This window comes from Triticum aestivum, chromosome 3D, assembly GCF_018294505.1.
Source record: "Triticum aestivum cultivar Chinese Spring chromosome 3D, IWGSC CS RefSeq v2.1, whole genome shotgun sequence".
Classification (NCBI taxonomy): domain Eukaryota; kingdom Viridiplantae; phylum Streptophyta; class Magnoliopsida; order Poales; family Poaceae; genus Triticum; species Triticum aestivum.
The window spans coordinates 485,789,832-485,806,651 of record NC_057802.1 but is presented as its reverse complement, the minus strand read 5'-3'; the positions used below and the strand labels follow the sequence as shown (position 1 = coordinate 485,806,651).

The 16,820-nt window shown below is 47.5% G+C and overlaps 2 protein-coding genes across 3 annotated transcripts; one reads left to right on the top strand and one right to left on the bottom strand.

The window, feature by feature from the left end:
• Positions 1-480: 480 nt before the first annotated feature.
• LOC123079879 (bZIP transcription factor 12) lies at positions 481-3,331 on the top strand. 2 transcript variants are annotated; one of them, XR_006438140.1, is made up of 4 exons: positions 481-1,361; positions 1,489-1,560; positions 1,649-1,744; positions 3,053-3,159. XR_006438140.1 is itself a non-coding variant. In XM_044502706.1 (4 exons), exons 1-4 carry the CDS (start codon positions 792-794, stop codon positions 3,131-3,133), a joined length of 753 nt encoding a protein of 250 aa, XP_044358641.1. In that variant the 5' UTR covers positions 488-791; the 3' UTR covers positions 3,134-3,331. The 2 variants fall into 2 exon arrangements, 1 of the variants encoding a protein (XP_044358641.1); XM_044502706.1 differs by having other exon boundaries at positions 488-1,361; positions 1,715-1,744; positions 3,053-3,331.
• A 1,683-nt stretch (positions 3,332-5,014) lies between these two features.
• Positions 5,015-9,479, bottom strand: LOC123079878 (uncharacterized). Its single transcript, XM_044502705.1, has 13 exons — positions 9,303-9,479; positions 9,121-9,186; positions 8,618-8,683; positions 8,469-8,544; positions 7,803-7,880; positions 7,342-7,439; positions 7,107-7,180; positions 6,726-6,816; positions 6,495-6,652; positions 6,347-6,389; positions 6,113-6,178; positions 5,625-5,702; positions 5,015-5,498 (listed from the first exon to the last, which is right to left on the bottom strand). The coding sequence occupies exons 1-13, from the start codon at positions 9,399-9,401 to the stop codon at positions 5,406-5,408; spliced, it is 1,086 nt and encodes a 361-aa protein (XP_044358640.1). The 5' UTR covers positions 9,402-9,479; the 3' UTR covers positions 5,015-5,405.
• Between the last annotated feature and the right edge of the window lie 7,341 nt (positions 9,480-16,820).

Genomic DNA, 16,820 nt, shown 5'->3' with positions numbered 1-16,820 from the left:
TGTGCCAATCATCACCGAGACTGGTCTGTTGGCGATGGACTTTTCAAATGTTAGCTTTGTTCATTGCGGAAGGGAAACCAATCTTGTTGCTGATTATTTAGCAAAGCACTGCTTTAGTCTTGGTTTATCTCAATTTTGGGACTCCAATCCCCTTGAATTTATTCTTCCACATATTGTAAATGACATGGCTATTATATGAGGAATAAAGTTATTAATGTTAAAAAAACCACACAAATGAGCCACAGCACCGCACGGGTGAGACGAGGCCGCAGTCGATCCCATCTTATCTTCATCCTGTTTACCCTGGCACCCACAGTATACGTCACCTGCCCAGCGGGGCCAGGTCAGAAAAAGGCAAGAGGAAGCAATCCAAGGTGCTGCCGGCGCGCCCGATCCGACGGGAGATCAAATCAAACCCCGAACCCGCGCGAAAGCACGGTCAATCATTGGCCAATCGACGGCTATAAACCCCCCGCCCCATCTTCCCCGCCGATCTCCTCACATCACATCGCGCCGGTCAGTGGTCACTCGCGCCGTAATCGCACGCACCTTCCGTAACACTCGGGCGAGGAGCGGAGCGGAAGCCACGAGAAGCCGAGAGCACGCACGCGCGCACGCGACGCCAACCAACGCGTCTCCCCCACGTTTCCAGGGAGCTCGCCCGGCCCCCTCTGCTCTGACCAGCCAGCCAAACCAACCACCGCCCCGCGCCGGTCCGGAAACCTCCGGCGAGGACGGGGACGGAGCGGCGTCGGCCGGGAGGTGGGCCTAGGAGGGAGAGCGGCGAGCGCATGGCGTCGTCGAGGGTGATGGCGTCGTCGTCGAAGCCGTCGCACACGGCGTCGGATCTCGCGCGCTTCGCGCAGGCCGCGGGGAGGCCCGGCGGCGGGGGCGGGGGCGGCAGCGGGCTGGGGTCCATGAACGTGGAGGAGCTGCTCCGCGGCATCTACAGCGACGCGCCCACGCCGGCGCACGACCGGCCGGCGTCGCCCCCCGTCCCGCCGCTCCCGGCGGCGCCGCGGCAGCAGGCGACCGCGCGGCGGACGGTGGACGAGGTGTGGAGGGAGATCACTGGCGGCAGCGGCGGGGAGGAGGAGGCGGCCCCGGCCACCGCTGGCGGGGCCGCGGAGATGACGCTGGAGGACTTCCTGGCGAGGGAGGACGGCGCCGTCGTCAGGGGGGCGGAGGAGCAGGTAGCGATGCCGACGATGGCGCTTCTCGGCGGGGCGGAGGGCGCGCGGGGCGGCGGGAGGGGGAGGAAGCGGCAGCTCATGGACCCCATGGACCGCGCCGCGATGCAGCGGCAGAAGCGGATGATCAAGAACCGCGAGTCCGCTGCGAGGTCACGAGAGAGGAAGCAGGTGGGCGGTACAAACTCGTTACGTAGTACTGCCTTTACTTACTTTTACACAAAGATCGAAAGCTCCTTCTGGCCATGCGAATTTGACGGAGTGGTTTGGCGGTAATATTTTGGTTCGTCCGCTCCAGGCCTACATAGCCGAGCTCGAGTCGTTGGTCACGCAGCTCGAAGAGGAGAACGCCCACCTGTCCAAAGAGCAGGTATAGAATGTGACTGTGCCCTTTCTTCAGCCGAGTTTTCTTCAGCCGAGTTTCCATGACTAGATCTTGCATTGCATGTTTGTTTCAGTGCATCTGTGTTCCATTAGCTACGGTTTTAGAACTCTCATGGTGATATGTCTTTGGTGTGTTCCAGGAGGAGGCAAACCAGAGACGGCTTAAAGAGGTATGTTTATGAGATGTTGCTTGAAATTCGATCATGATTCTAAGTGTAGAAAGTACTTCTTTCTTTACCACATAATAGTATGCCACACGATTCCAAAGTTATTAGGATTTGAATGGCTAACTAGTGATTATGATCAGCCCGCTAACAGAAAACACAATCTATCTCATTGAAGTAGATTGCCCTTCTCCTCTACTTTGAGCGGACTGATCGCAGCATGAAGCTCAATAGCCTGGATTTGGATCCCATTACCTCCTTTACTCTAGAAATTGCAACCTTGTGAACACTAGAAGATTTTCTACCACTTGGTGGGTCAGTGTTTCGCGATGTTTTCTATCAAATATACTTTCAGAAAGCATAACTCAGCCTTCCGTCTTAGCCTGCCAACATTCTTCGGCACACTTAAAAATATTGCCTGACAGTGCTTTGATCTTGTGTGGGAATACACGTTTCAGAACATAATCATGGTTACTGTATGCCCATTAATGCATCAGATAAGCATGCTCTATGGTTTCTCTACTGTGGACTGTATGATGTGCTGTCCTTCGCCAATTTGGCACTCCAATGAGCTAACGTGCTTAAGGCCCCTAACCGGCTGTCCACTAAGTGGCTTGTCAATTAAGTAAGATGCGATGTCGACAGCGTTCGGCCACGTCCACACAGCACGAGCCACATGCCAAGCGTGAGATCGTCTATGTTCTAGTATGTCATTTTCTTTACTTTGGAGTTTGGACCCTTTCCAACTCAACGTGGGTACATTTCATAGGCCATTCTTATTAAAATGATCACAGCCTGCAGTCTTTTGCTTAGCACTTTTCCGTGACATCACCCATTTGTCAATCAGGCACTGCGTTCGTCGTATGTATTTTTTACTCCATACGTACCTAAATATAAATCTTTTCAGAAATTTTATATGGACTACATACAGAGCAAAATAAGTGAATCTATACTCTAAAACATGTCTATATACATTCATATGTAGTTTATATTGAAATCTTTGAAAAGACTTATAGTTAGAAACGTGTTCCAGGCAAAGTGGTCTGATCACACATCATGTTCATGTGGATAGGGAATGGTCTGCATCTCGGCTTAGAAATGGAGTAGTTCACATCCAGTTGATTTTCCAGATTAATTGCCTTCAAAAAAAGAAAATTCTTTCAGGCGCCATCATTGCCTAAAAGAATTCTATATTTTTTAGTCAGTATGTGACTCCCCTTACTCGTATTCCGGAAAAGAAAAAATGATCCCTGTCTTCGTGGTTTTTAATTCATTTTAGATGCTTGTCTGAACAAATTTATCTACTTCATGCAGCTCAAGGAAAAGGTGACTCCAGTCATCATTGCAAAAACGCCGTCACAAGATCTTAGAAGAACAAACTCAATGGAGTGGTAGACATGAACCAAGCTCAGTAGCTATCCCCTTACAGCTATATAGATTTTGATTTGTTTGTTTGCCATTCTTCTGTTTATTGGAGTTAACTCAGTTGTTGTAACCTAGTAGAAATAGCATAAACATCTTAAATGGGATCATAATGTGTAGAGCGGAAGGCTGCATTTGAGCAAAAAGGAATCTCATCAGCAGCTTATATTCTGTCTGATTTGCATTTTTCTTTTTATGCTGCCAGTATGTATAGTGATGTAGAGCACAATACAAACAGAACATCAAAATAATGTTCAAACATAATGCTAGAGACATTTAGCGAACAGAATCACATGCAAGACATGAAACAAAATAACTAACCGAACAATAAGAGCAACTCCAACGCGGCGACCCCGCCGTCTGTTTGGCTCGCCGCGGAAAAAGTAATGGCCCAACGCACCAACCCATTCCCAAATCGCGTCCGCGCGGTCCCATTTCCAGCCCAAATTTGGGCCTGAAATGCATCGGCGCGGACGCGCCGCCCGTCCTTTCGGTGTCCGCCGCGTCCCCACCTGACGGGCGGTCACTACCTCCCGCGTCTTTATTAATGACGTGTGGCGACCGCGGGCCCACGCGTCAGCGACGGCGTGGCGACCTTTTTTAATCCGAGCGTGTGGGAAGGGGGGGGGGCGTCCTCATTCTCTTCCAGACGCCCGTCCCCATCTAGCCACCCTCTGCTCCCCGTCGGACAACCCTAGCCACCATGGGGTTCTTCTCCGCCAAGAACAAGGGCAAGGCCCCCGCCGGCCCTTCGCGCGCGCTCCCCCCGCCTCCGTCGGCGTCTTCCCGCCGGCCAAGGCAGCGCATCAGCGTCCCAGTGCACCAGGCGAAGTGGCACTTGAAGCACCGCACCCGCAGTCGGCGCGGAAGAGGTGCGGCGTCGGCAGCAGCACCTTAACCCCGCCTACGCATCAGACTCTCCCGATTGGGAGGTCCGGTTGGCGTTGGAGCACGAGGAGCTGCGACGGCGCGACGGCCGCGACGTGGAGGATGGCACCCCGCCGCCCCTTGTCGTGCGCGACGAGGACCAGGAGGCGGAGGCCGCCTACCGGGCGGCGCTGGCGGCTGCCCTCCGCGAAAGCGAGGAAGAGGAGGCGGCGTACCAGGACCGGCTGTCGGAGGCCATGGCGCTCTCCGCTGCCGGCGACTGCGTCGTCCCGCCGGCGCTGCTCATGTCGTCGTCCACCGTCAAGCCCGAGCAGTACACATGGCACGGATACGTGCGCGAGTGGGTCAGCGCGCCCCCCATCTGGCTTGGGGTGACACCGGCCCAGGAGCAGATCTACCTGGAGCAATGGCGGCGGCGCATGCTGATGGAGGAGCGCCGCGAGGGTAAGGAGCTTGAGCAACTGGAGCACGACGCGTAGGAGGAGCGCCGCGAGGCGGAGGCGGAGGAGCGCCGTGCCCGCGGCGGGCCATGCGCCAGCGCAGCCGATGACGGTACAACCAGCGGCCGACGACGTCGCCACAGCCTGGGAGACGGCGTTCCCCTGGGCTGGCCCGGCGCAGACGCTCATCGACCTCACCGGCCCCGACGCCGACGCCTAGGGCAACGCGTCTCCTAGTTTTAAGTTTTATTTAATGTTATTTCTCTTAATGTAAAGCAGACTCATGGACTCTCGCCGGCCATTGTGGCCATCACTAATGTTTAATTAACGTTTTTTATTTTCAAATATTTGTGATTTTTTTTTTCACGCCAACTAAAAAATGGGTCAGGTCAGCGTTGGGCGCAAGTGCCGACTCAAATGCGAAAGCGGACATGGGTGTCCGCCGAGCCGACCCAAATGGGTAAAAGCAGACAAAATCACCGTCTGTTTGGGTCGCCGCGTTGGAGTTGCTCTAAGCACACCCAAATTTAGCATTGTACTGTAAGCCAGCAAAGCTTATTAACATAACTCTGATGAGTGATGATACAAGAACCAACAAGAAACTTCTGCCCCAAGAATGGGGGAGAATATGTTAAGAAGAGGAAACAAGATCTTTCTAGACACATGACTATAGTGGAGGAGATCAAAGCTCTGTTGAGCACACGTCACACTTGTATTACTCTTGTAAAGCGAGACCAGAACTATATTAGTCACTTCTTAGCTAGTTATGCTAGGCGTAGCAATCGTACTGCAGTTTGGCTTTGTTCTGGCCCGGAGAACGTCGAGAACCTGTGTCTCGCTGATTGTACCCGTGGGGTTGAGTAATACTAAGTTTCATTCGCAAAAAAGAAAAAGGATGCTCGTGCACTCTCGCCGCCTTAAACCCCAATTACCGAGAGATCCTGCCTAACATCAGCAACGAAGATACTTCCAGACTCGCACCACCCAGCAACCACATCTGTGTTCGCACACTGCAGATCAGAAACACATTGCCGCATTAGGGACTTCGACAGTACATTTGTTGCGCTGGTATGCATATATAATTTTTTTTGTCTGAGGCTATTTTTCCTCCCACTGGGGTGGGGGCAGGGTAGTACCTTTGAAAAGCCCAGCCAGTTCGAATCACCTCGGAATGAGAATGCACGCTCACTTTCTCTCCAGCGTCCACAGGTAATCTGCAGTGAAGCGATGTTAGGGCACTTACAATTTCCGCGGATGTGCAAAAGGATCATAGGAGCTCATGTCTTAAGCTGAACCATGATGAAGTTCTTTACTATATTGCAACTATCCAAGAAGAGAAGTTCACTGCTGACATTTTCATCTTTTTTCAGAAAATACAAATCAATAATGTCATGTCCAGAAGAAGAATTTGATACAGTTGCCTAAGATACTGAAATTCTAGAAGTAGTAAAAATGTCACCAAATAAGCTGAGTTTCTATTGTTATAATTAGAAACTATTTTACCAACCATAAACAAAAATACACAATATGTAACAGAGAGGCCACAATTACTAAGCAGCAGTAACAGCAAAAGAACTATGAGATACACAAAGTAAGGTCCAAGGGAAATTAGTTGGATGCACACCTCATAATCAACACCTTGGACGTATATGAAGGATTGGTCCACTGACGAAAACGAAAGACCAGTTATCTGGGTATGAAAGCAAATACACTAGCTGAGACCTCCATTGCTTCATGAAACATCAAATCTTCTTTTCACACTTTATGATATATTTAATAATAATAATTTTTCAGGTTGTTTGATTTTAAATTCACTGTATCAGCTACAGAAAGTAACATCAGAAGCAGGTAGACCAACCTCATACTTGGAGCAGCCCACCCATCTTGATAAGGCCGACCACCTATACACAAAACATAAACTGAACTTTCAATCACTCTGGTACTGCAGCAAACATGCAACTGCATGTCAGATCCTTGAACTAAAACAAGAAAACAAGCAACCCAACCTGCGAGGATCATAGATTGTTACAGCACGATCAGTTCCACCGACAGCAATCAGTCCTGAAGGAGAGGTACAGACTGAGTATAGTATGCCTCCAGTAGGACCAGAAACGCGTTGTACACATCCACCGTTGTTATGCATTCTGAAGTCCCAGATGCTCAGCTGCAATTAACCACCATGTGAAAAGAGTGTAGAGGAATGTAAATATAACAGGGGGGGCTGCCTGGTGTCTAACCTGAGGACCTTCAGTAATTGCCAATATCGAGCTACATTCACTCCCTTGAGGAAAGCATTGAGGAAACCTTACTGAAGATGGGTACCATAACCTGCAGTTTTTGTTTTACAAAATAAAGTTCAGCTCAGATATTCTACGGGACATAGGAAGTTAGGTACGATAATAACTTGGATGTAAAGCGGGTTTGTGTGTTTCACCCTCAAGGCCTCCTTCAACTAATTATGTAAAGGTCGTATGAGAAGAATGCACGAATGGGAAGACATAATCATGTGGAAAGGAACATGTTACTGTACCAGCACATGTAGAGGCAATCCAACTTCTAGAGCAAAACAGATGACTCTGACAACAAACATTAAATATTCTAGTAAGAGGAAAACTTACGTACGTAAACTCCGAATATGAATATCTTGATCATAGATATCAATGCTCTTACACAATTCACGAGCAACAGCTACCTGAAAAGAATACCAAATTGTATGGATTTTGCCGCATGCAAAGTGCAATGGCATTGATTTTATGCTACACTAAATATAAAAGTCAGTGGGAAATGCACCAAATTAAGTTTGAACAAGGATGATGGGTGAATTTTGTAGGTAATTCAAGTCAATAAATGTACCGTGGAATGGTGTGTTGGACTAAAACACAACCCAGCCCAACTTCCTTCTCCGACACCACTATCGTGAGGTGGTACTGAATAGGATGCCCTGTCGATGTCTGAGCAAGTTTAACAATGACATATTCATATGTTGTGTTGATAATCCAAGAATAAGATCATCTTAAAAAGGGAACCACTTGATTTGCCGGAAAACCTATTGTTAAAAATGGTCTCATTAAGCTTCTCTTCAGGAAGCTTGAGCGTCCCGGTTTTATGGTTTATGGTATTATCCAGCAGGATCAGATAGAATAAGGAAGCTACAACATGGCATAAAATGGATTGTATTATGCAAATCTGAAGCAGTTTCATGAAGCTTATTGCATTAAGAATGACATATATAAATAGAAATGAAAATTTTCACATATGATATGCTTATGGATTTAACCATGCTATCCACTCAAAATACAAAGTAGTAAAGTTACCCTCAGCCACAGTGTCCAAACGGGATACAATGAGGTGACCATAAGAGTCGACGGTTCCCAAAATCAAGCAGCTATCACCTGGAAAGTCACAAAACATTGAATATGAAATATGTTCTATGATACACATGGTTATATTTTAGGAAGACACAAGAACTAACTATAGCCATACAGGGAATGGTACGGGGGGATACAACAGAAACATATATGGTTAGTACCAGCGCTTAATAACCTAGCACGCTGCATGTGCTTATAATTCCATAACCTCTTAAATACCCTGTAACTGTGCGCTCAACTTACAAACCTAAGGTAAAAACTACTAAATAGCCAAGTCTTAAAGCGCATTGCTGAAAAATCAAAGTGCGCCTGCAGGCAATGGTTGGTGGAAATTATGACTCCTGGTGGTCAAGCAAAATGTTGAGGCAGAGACAATGTCTAAGATAGTGTCCTTCAGGTATAATACGTATGGTCATGCATGCTCCCTGTATGATATAGTTACACCAGGTAAAGCTGGATACGCCAACTCTAAGGGACATCGGATTGTATATACTGTTTATAAATTTGATGGCTATTTCAGCCCCTATGGTATGCCAAGAGCCCAACTACAGCATGTTTTTCTGGGAAATACTATATGGCACCACACTATTATGAAATTGTTGAAGATCGCACCTTCACCCTCAGCCAGAACTACACTCTGAATCTCCGAACGATGCGGGCAGCGGTCCACAACCGACGAGCTTATGACCTTTCAATTAGAATGGACTTCACAGTAAATAAGCACCCAACATTGATAAGCTCTAGAAAAGCGAGAGTGTTACCTGTGCATTGATAGGAATCAACAGGCTCTCTTTTCCTCTGGACAGCATCTCCTCTTCCATGGATATCTTTAAGCTCCAAGATAAATAGAAAGGGAAATCAACTTAATAATAACCCCATACATCACAGACATGACCCCCCAGTAACACAAAGTACTAACAATTGTTCCCCCATACATGACAAATTATACTATTCTCATGGAGCATCGCTGATGGGCAATGGCAGAGCTGAAAAGAACTAGCACCATGTCCTTGCATAGCTGCGTTCCAAAGTCCTAACTAATATGGACTCTAGCCAGCAAGAGCAACGACTTGTGTGCCCGGTTCGAAAGCAGCATCCATGATTCAAATGAGCTACAGAACTTCCGAAATTCTTCGAAGCACTCAAGCAACTAATTAACTCTATCCAATCCACTAATTAAGCTTCTGATGGCAATAGAACATAGGCACCACTGTACAGTGTGGTTCCGCGCTACAGTTCCGGGGGAGGGGAGAGAGGGGGAGACCTCGAGCTTGTAGACGCGGCAACCGGAGGCGAAGTAGGCGGAGCAGGAGCCGCCGTCGCCATTGACCTGGGACAGGGGGAAGCAGAGGGCAGGGATTAGAGCCGAGGGTTTAGGGTTCTTGGAGGCGTGGGCGAGGAGAGGTGTGCGCAAGCGCAACGGATACGGTGCGGCGGCGTACGCACGTGGACGGCGAGGCGCGTGGGCTGGAGGCAGCCGGGCGAGGGGTCGGAGAGAAGGGACGGCGGGATGGACGCCTTCCGCAGGCTCCGCGCCGACAGCATCGCCGGCGGCCGCGCGTGTCTCTCTATCGCCCCTCTCTTTCCGCAGGCGAGATACGCGAGCCTTTGCTCCGCTTGCTGCCGAGTCTTTTTTTTTTGACGTGGCTGCCGAGCAGACCTGGCCAAACAGGCCGGCCCGGCACGGCCTGTGCTAATCGTGCCTGGCCCGGCACGGCCCGTCATGGCACGTTTTAATAGCCGGGCCGTGCCGTGCCGGCCCAGGCACGGCCTGATTAGTAAACGGGCCGGCCCGATGGTCCGTTTAGCATGCTGGGCTGCACATTTTCAACTTGTTGGGCTGGTTTTTAGGCCTATTGGGCTATATTTTAGGTATACATATGTAAAAAAATTCTGAAAATTATATAAAAAATTAAACGGGTCGTGCCGTGTCGGCCCGCGTGCCCAGGCTCCAGGCCCAGGCACGGTCCAAGGCGTGCCGTGTGCCGGCACGCGACCCGTTTAGCCCGTGCCGTGCCTGGCCCATGGCGGGCCGTGCTGGCGTGCTCGCGGGCTGGCCTGTTTGTCCCGGCCCGTTTGGCCAGCTATACTGCCGAGTCTTTTTTGCCCTCACGGGGAAGAGGAGAGCAGGCGCGGCCCACCCTGAAAATCAGGGGGGACGTTTAGTTTTGGTGGAAGGAAGTTAAGTAGCAACACGTAAAAGTTTACGTAGGGGCAATTCCTATCGAAAATTCTAAACCAACGAACTATTACGGGCCTATTATCGAAAATTCCTATCGTTAACTAATCTTCACCCCCCCGATTTTCCGGGGGTGTGGGCCCCTCATCATTCTTTCTTCCAATCACAAGGTCCCAGCTAGGCTTCCCCGTAAAACTCCGTCGTCATCTGTCCGTGCGTGTAAGAAAGCTCAATTCCTATTTAGCGTTGCGTGTGTATCATCCCTCTTCTCAAGGTGCAGCGGTGGGCTTCCGTCCGTCTGTGACGGTCACTCGTTGTTTCTAGCGTCTTCGTGGCGACTCAGTGCGCAACCTCGTCGGCGATTCTTGCCATTTAATCCCCATCAAAATCCACAAATTCGTGTCCGCCTTTCTCATCTCTCTCAGCCCATGTGCAGATCCCAGCCCTCCTGTGGCAGCAGCTCGGGAGCCCTTTCAAATCTGAGAAGGAACAGCCGGATTAGGAAGAGAGGATTGCAATCTCAGAGGCGGGTGAGAGCGGCTGTGGTTTTCGAGGCGTTCAGGAGGCGGTTGTTGGTCTGGCAGTCCCATCAAGCCCCAGCTGCAATGGTGGACTTGAACACCAAGTTTCTGGAAGGGGTGGAGGGGAAACTCAAGAACTTGCAGCTATCTGAAGCTGAGAAAAAGGGAATCGGGATTGGGAAGAAGCAGGCATGCTCCTCGCAAGTGAGCAAGCTTCAGGCTGTAGGTAAACTTCTCTCAGAGAGGCTGGCTAGAGCAGAACATGTAGGAAGATCTCTGGGGGCAGTATGGATCCCATTTTTTGGTGTGGAATGCAAAGATCTGGGTTCTCTTTATTTTCCAGCAAAAGGCTGACAAGGATAAGGCACTAGATGCTGGACCTTGGAGATTTAACAATGATCTGTTGGTGATGGAGGACTTTGTGCCAAGTAGAATCATAGATGATTACGAATTCAAGTCAATACCTATTTGGGTTAGAGCTTATGGTATTCCTATGGGGATGATGAGCAGAGAAACCGGAATTCTAGTGGGAGAACAAATTGGAGAAGTTGTTGATGTAGACCCAGACATTAATGGGGATTCGATGGGAGTATTTATGCGGATTAAAGTGAAAATAGATATCACAGTTCCAATCATGAGGTTTATAACATCCTTTATTGACGATGAGGAGGAACAAGAGCAGGACAATGAAATGAAACTTAGGGGAGATGATGAAGAGAAATAAATAGGCGGGAAGAAGGAAGAAGAAGAGGAAAAGATTGTCTCATTTACATATGAGTATCTTCCGGACTTCTGTTATAGTTGTGAAATTATTGGACACACTGAAAAGTCATGCCCAACTAGATCTAGAAGAACAGGGTCCATGCAGTTTGGGCCATGGTTGCGTGCAATTATGTACAAGGGGAGCTCAAGTGAAGAAAGAAGCAGGGGTTCGAATGATAAAGGAAAATTATGGCCAAGTAATAGTGCAGGAAACAAGGGGAACAGACAAGGAAGTGATGGGCCATCGCGGCGAAGAAATGTACCAAGCGGAGATGATGAGGAAGGACCAGGATGGAGTGATGGGAAAGAAGTGACAAGCCCTCTCATGTTAAAAGAGTGTGAGGACCAAGGCCTCTCTGGAAAGGAACAAAAACTTGAAATAGAATTGAGTAAGGCTGAAGAGAAGACTAACATTACCATAGAAGGAAAACATGTTTCAAAAGGATATGGTCAAACGAAGATCAGTGAACAAGAAAACAAAGACATAACAAATCAAGTAGAAAAGGAGGTAGAGCTGAAGAAGAAGGAATCACAGAAATATGAAAAGTGAAGGTGACATACCAAAGGAAAAGAAGAAGGGAAGAACAGTCAAAATTATGAGACAAGATAGAGTGAAAGAGACACAAACTCAAGTAAATATGGCCACAGAATCAAAGAAGCGTGGTGCAGATGGTATGGAAATTGATGTGGAGCCAGTCATCGAGAAAAAGATGAAAATGGAGGTAGAGATAAATGCTATGACTGGTGAAGGGAGCACTGGGGAAGCAAATACCAAGGCCGGAGAACCCAAATTTGATGTGAAAGCGGGATTGGCGGACCAATCCCGCAAGGCCCAATGAGGATCACGGCTTGGAACTGCCGGGGGTTGGGGAACGGCCCGGCAGTGAGAGGGCTTCTGGATTTACAGAAGTAGGAGGACCCTGATGTTCTTTTCTTGTCAGAAACCAAACTGAATGGAAGGAAAATGGAAAATCTGAAATGGCGATTGGGAATGAATAACCTGGTGATGAGGGACTGTGAAGGAAAAAGTGGCGGCCTTGCACTTCTATGGAAGAAAGATATTAAAGTGGAACTCCACAACTATTCCAGATATCATATAGATGTGGTGATAATTGAAGGAGATGGTTTCAGATGAAGATTTATCGGAATTTACGGTGAACCTGCTACTGAAAGGAAGAACATAACTTGGAAATTACTGAGTATTTTGAATCGACAACTTAATCTACTATGGCTTTGTGTTGGTGACTTTAATGAAATCATCTACACTCATGAAAAGAAAGGAGGACCGAGTAAACCACAATCAGTGATGGAGAAATTCAGACTAGCACTTGTTGAATGTGGTTTAAGGGACCTTGGCTATACAGGACACAAGTTCACCTGGCGAAACAACAGCCATATAGCTAGTCAATATGTAAAGGAGAGGTTAGACAGAGCAGTGGGCAACCAAAACTGGTGCAAGCATTCCCCTCATATAAGGTGGTGAATGGAGACCCAAGGCACTTAGACCATCGGCCAGTCACCGTACGGGTATATAGCAGAAAGAACCAATTGAAACCAAGGATCTATGGGAACAGCTTCAGATTGGAGGCAAGGTGGCTAGAGGAAGAAGAATGTGAAGCAGTGGTGAACAATGCATGGAATACTGCCAGTTCAAGGGGCGATGTCAATACATCAAGCAAGCTACATGCAGTGGCAAGAGACCTAAAATACTGGGATCACAATGTTCTTGGTGATCTTGAGAAAAGAATCAAGCAAACAAAATTTGAGTTAGAGGAAATCAGGAAAGGAGATATAAGTCAGGAAAAAGTCTTGAGAGAGCATTTGTTAAGGGAAAAGCTAGATAGACTGGAACATCAGAAAGATATACACTGGAAACAACGAGCACATGTTAAATGGTTACAATTTGGAGACAAGAATACAACTTTCTTTCATGCCTTTGCTTCAGAGAGGAAAAGGAAAAACACAATTCAGAAATTGAAAAGAGAGGACGGTAGCTGGGTGGAGGACGAAGACTCACTGAAAGAACATATTTTAGGCTACTTTTATAGCCTTTTCTCCTCCACAGCGGGGTGATTGCTCTCTGACTATAGCGCCAGAAAAGCTCCTGTCTGCTAGGACTACGTTGGTATTTCCCCAAAGAGGAAGGGATGATGCAGCAGAACGACGGTAGGTATTTCCCTCGGTAAAGAAACCAAGGTTATCGAACCAGTAGGAGAACCAAGCAACACAACGTAAATAGCACCTGCACACAAATAACAACACCTCGCAACCCGACGTGTTAAAGGGGTTGTCAATCCCTTTCGGGTAACGATGCCAAAAATTTGTAATAGATTGAAATAATAGATCGCAAATAAAATAAAGTGCAGCAAACTATTTTTGTATTTTGGTTTAATAGATCTGAATAAAAATGCAAAGGAAAAGTAGATCGCAAGCAAATATATGAGAGAGAAGACCCCCGGGCCGTAGGTTTCACTAGTGGCTTCTCTCGAGAAAGATAGCAAACGGTGAGTAAAAAAATTACTGTTGGGCAATTGATAGAACTTCAAATAATTATGACGATATCCAGGCAATGATCATTACATAGGCATCATGTCGTGAAATTGTCACGGCAGATGTCCTAGCAGAAGGACTTAGTCGTGGAGCCATCGCAATAGGGTTAGCTTAAAGGGGTTAAACGGGACAAAGGACACAAGGAGTTTATACTGGTTCGGCCCCTTGCGGTGAAGGTAAAGGCCTAATCCAGTTTGAGGTGGTATTGCTTATGTCTTGATTACCAGGGAGCGAATACGCTTGACCTAGCTTTCGATCTATTGTTTCTTGTTCTAAACCGTCGCCGGGTCGTCCCTTTATATACACAGGTTGACGCCCAGCGGCTCACAGAGTCCCGGCCGGCTCATAAACAACGTGTCCGGCTCGGTGACTAATTATACTTGCCTTACAATACAAGTCATACACATATGGCGGTTTACACCTATGGGCCTTAAGCCGCCTTTGGGCTTTGGGCCCTTAGCAAGTCTGCTTCATGAACCGCCATCTTCAACATCTTCGTGGGCATTGTCTTGATGAACCGCCATTGGTATAACCCGGCCCCTGGGCGGGTCATACCCAATAGTCATATCCCCAACATTAGGCCCCAGGTTGATTTGAACTTGTTCATGCCAATCTTCAACACTTAGAAAAAATCCTTCTTCATTTATTCTTGCGAGATCTTATAACCCGCCATGACGTCATCTCCTGGATTTGTGGTAACCCGCCGTGACGTCACCTGTCATTAATATTACACAAAGCCCAAATCTTAATAAATCTTTTCTTTTAATGATCCTCCAAAAATCGAGGCGTTTGCGCCGTCATATATCCATTTTTTGGTCTCCTCGATTACTGCGCATGCCACTTATCCTTCCAGCCTTATAAATAGGGCCAGGGGTCCCTTTTCACTCTCCCCCCTTTGCCTTCTCGTCTTCAACCTCGCGACGCATCTGAACACTGCCGCCACCGACCTCGTCAACTTCCTCGACTCCGGCCGCTGCATCGACCTAAACGAGACCAGAGAACTGCGGCGCCTCTCCATTGCTCAGTGGATCTAGTAAGCACCTTATCTTCCCCACCATAGATCTCCATTGGGGTTTCTGAAGTTCTTATGAGTTCATCATCGTTCTTCATCACACCTCTGTTTAATCCTTACTTTGATCCAAAGATGGTTTTTAAAACATGCGGAATCTATTTCTATCCCTTTTATTAATCATTGAATATGCCTCCTAGATGCAGAAATCTTGCCAATATATTAGCTCTTCCGCTGCTGCGATACTAGGTTTTGATTTTATTTTATTTTCCGAACAGCGTCAGATCCAAAATTGATTGCACCAATCTGTAAAACCTGTTTATCCAACACTTAGCAGAATTCGCTCTTGATAGATCTTAAATACCATTATTGTCATGGCGGCTTACATCACCAATTATAATTAGTCATATGTCATTAGGCCCCGTTTAAGCCGCCAATGTGAATATATGCTACAACGTTTATCTCCGGCTTAGCAAATCAACTTGAACCGGCAAATTTTCTTTCTTTTAGGCTTCTTACCTTACAATGCCGAAGGCAGTCACCTCATGTAATTGGGTTCCCTCTATTTGTCACTGAGAACATGCTCAAGGATTTTTTTCAAAGTCGGCTTTTAACCAGCAAAAATCATCATGCATTGGCGCGCTCCTAAACCAAGTGAGGAAAAACCTCAACCGCTGGATGGTGAGATCATTGTTTTTACTGATCATATGAGTCGGCGCTTCTCACCACCTGGGTCCAAATTTTTCCAAGACGTTCTGCACTTCTTTCAACTTCATCCTCAAGACATCGGACCCAATTCTGTATCAAACATCTGTAATTTTCAAGTCTTCTGCGAAGTATACCTTCAAGAGGAACCCAGTGTTGAACTCTTCAGGGAATACTTTTATCTGAACCGGCAGAACGAGTTTACCAATGGCCCCAGCTTAGAACTTGGCGGGGCCTCAATTCAACGGAGAAGAGATGCTATCTTCCCCTATGCTCAGCTGCCAGGTCACCCCAAAGATTGGAACCAGACATGGTTTTATTGTAAAGACACTTCTCCGGCTGATGAGAATCCACTGTCGGGTTATCGTGTCCAGCGGCTCGATCCAAAACACCATCTTCCCAAACGGCTTACCACTGCTGAACGTGCACAGCTTGCACCAACTATTTCAAAGGTCAAGGCCTTACTGGGAAATGGGTTAACCGGTATTGACTGGGTTTGGTGCTGGGTTTCTTGGAGACTCATACCCTTGAGCCGCCGATCCGGCTTAATGTGCACTTATACGGGTGATGCAAAAGATCCACTGCGCTACTGCTCCGTGAGTTTAACTGATAACGCAATCAATGAAATGACAAAGACCCTTCTGAATGAAAGCCTGGAAAGCTGCAGCAAAGTGGGACTGAACCCTTTCTGCAAACTTAACCCGCCACCAGCCGTGAGTCTCCAAATTGTTTACTTTACCTTATCATTCAAATGTTCTATTTAACTCAACTTTGATGACTTTCACAGGCTGAATCCGATTTTTGGAATAAGGAATACGACCATGAAGCTGCCAAGAAAGCGAGAGCCAAAGCAAAAGCCGCCAAGAAGAATAAGAAGAAATTAAGTGCTTCCGAGATGTTTGAACTGGACGACAGTTCTGAGTCGGAGGTAGCCCTTGACTCCCTTGGCTCCTTTTTCAATTATCTTATTGACACTGATTATCATCAGGATGACATGGGGGCCAGCCAAGCGGTTGACGAAGAGGTAACTATTATTTCCTCCAACTCAGCGCCTTTGCTAAGACATAAAATTTGACGAGTAACCCAGAAAGTAAGCTTTTCACACCCCTTAGCTTATTTGGATCCTCACTTTCTTTTGAAGCAACAACAGCATGAGAACCGGCGACAAACTCGAACCAGCGGAGGTGGAGAGTTATCCTCTGGTTTACCAAATACTCCAGCTCCACGAAAACGTCAAA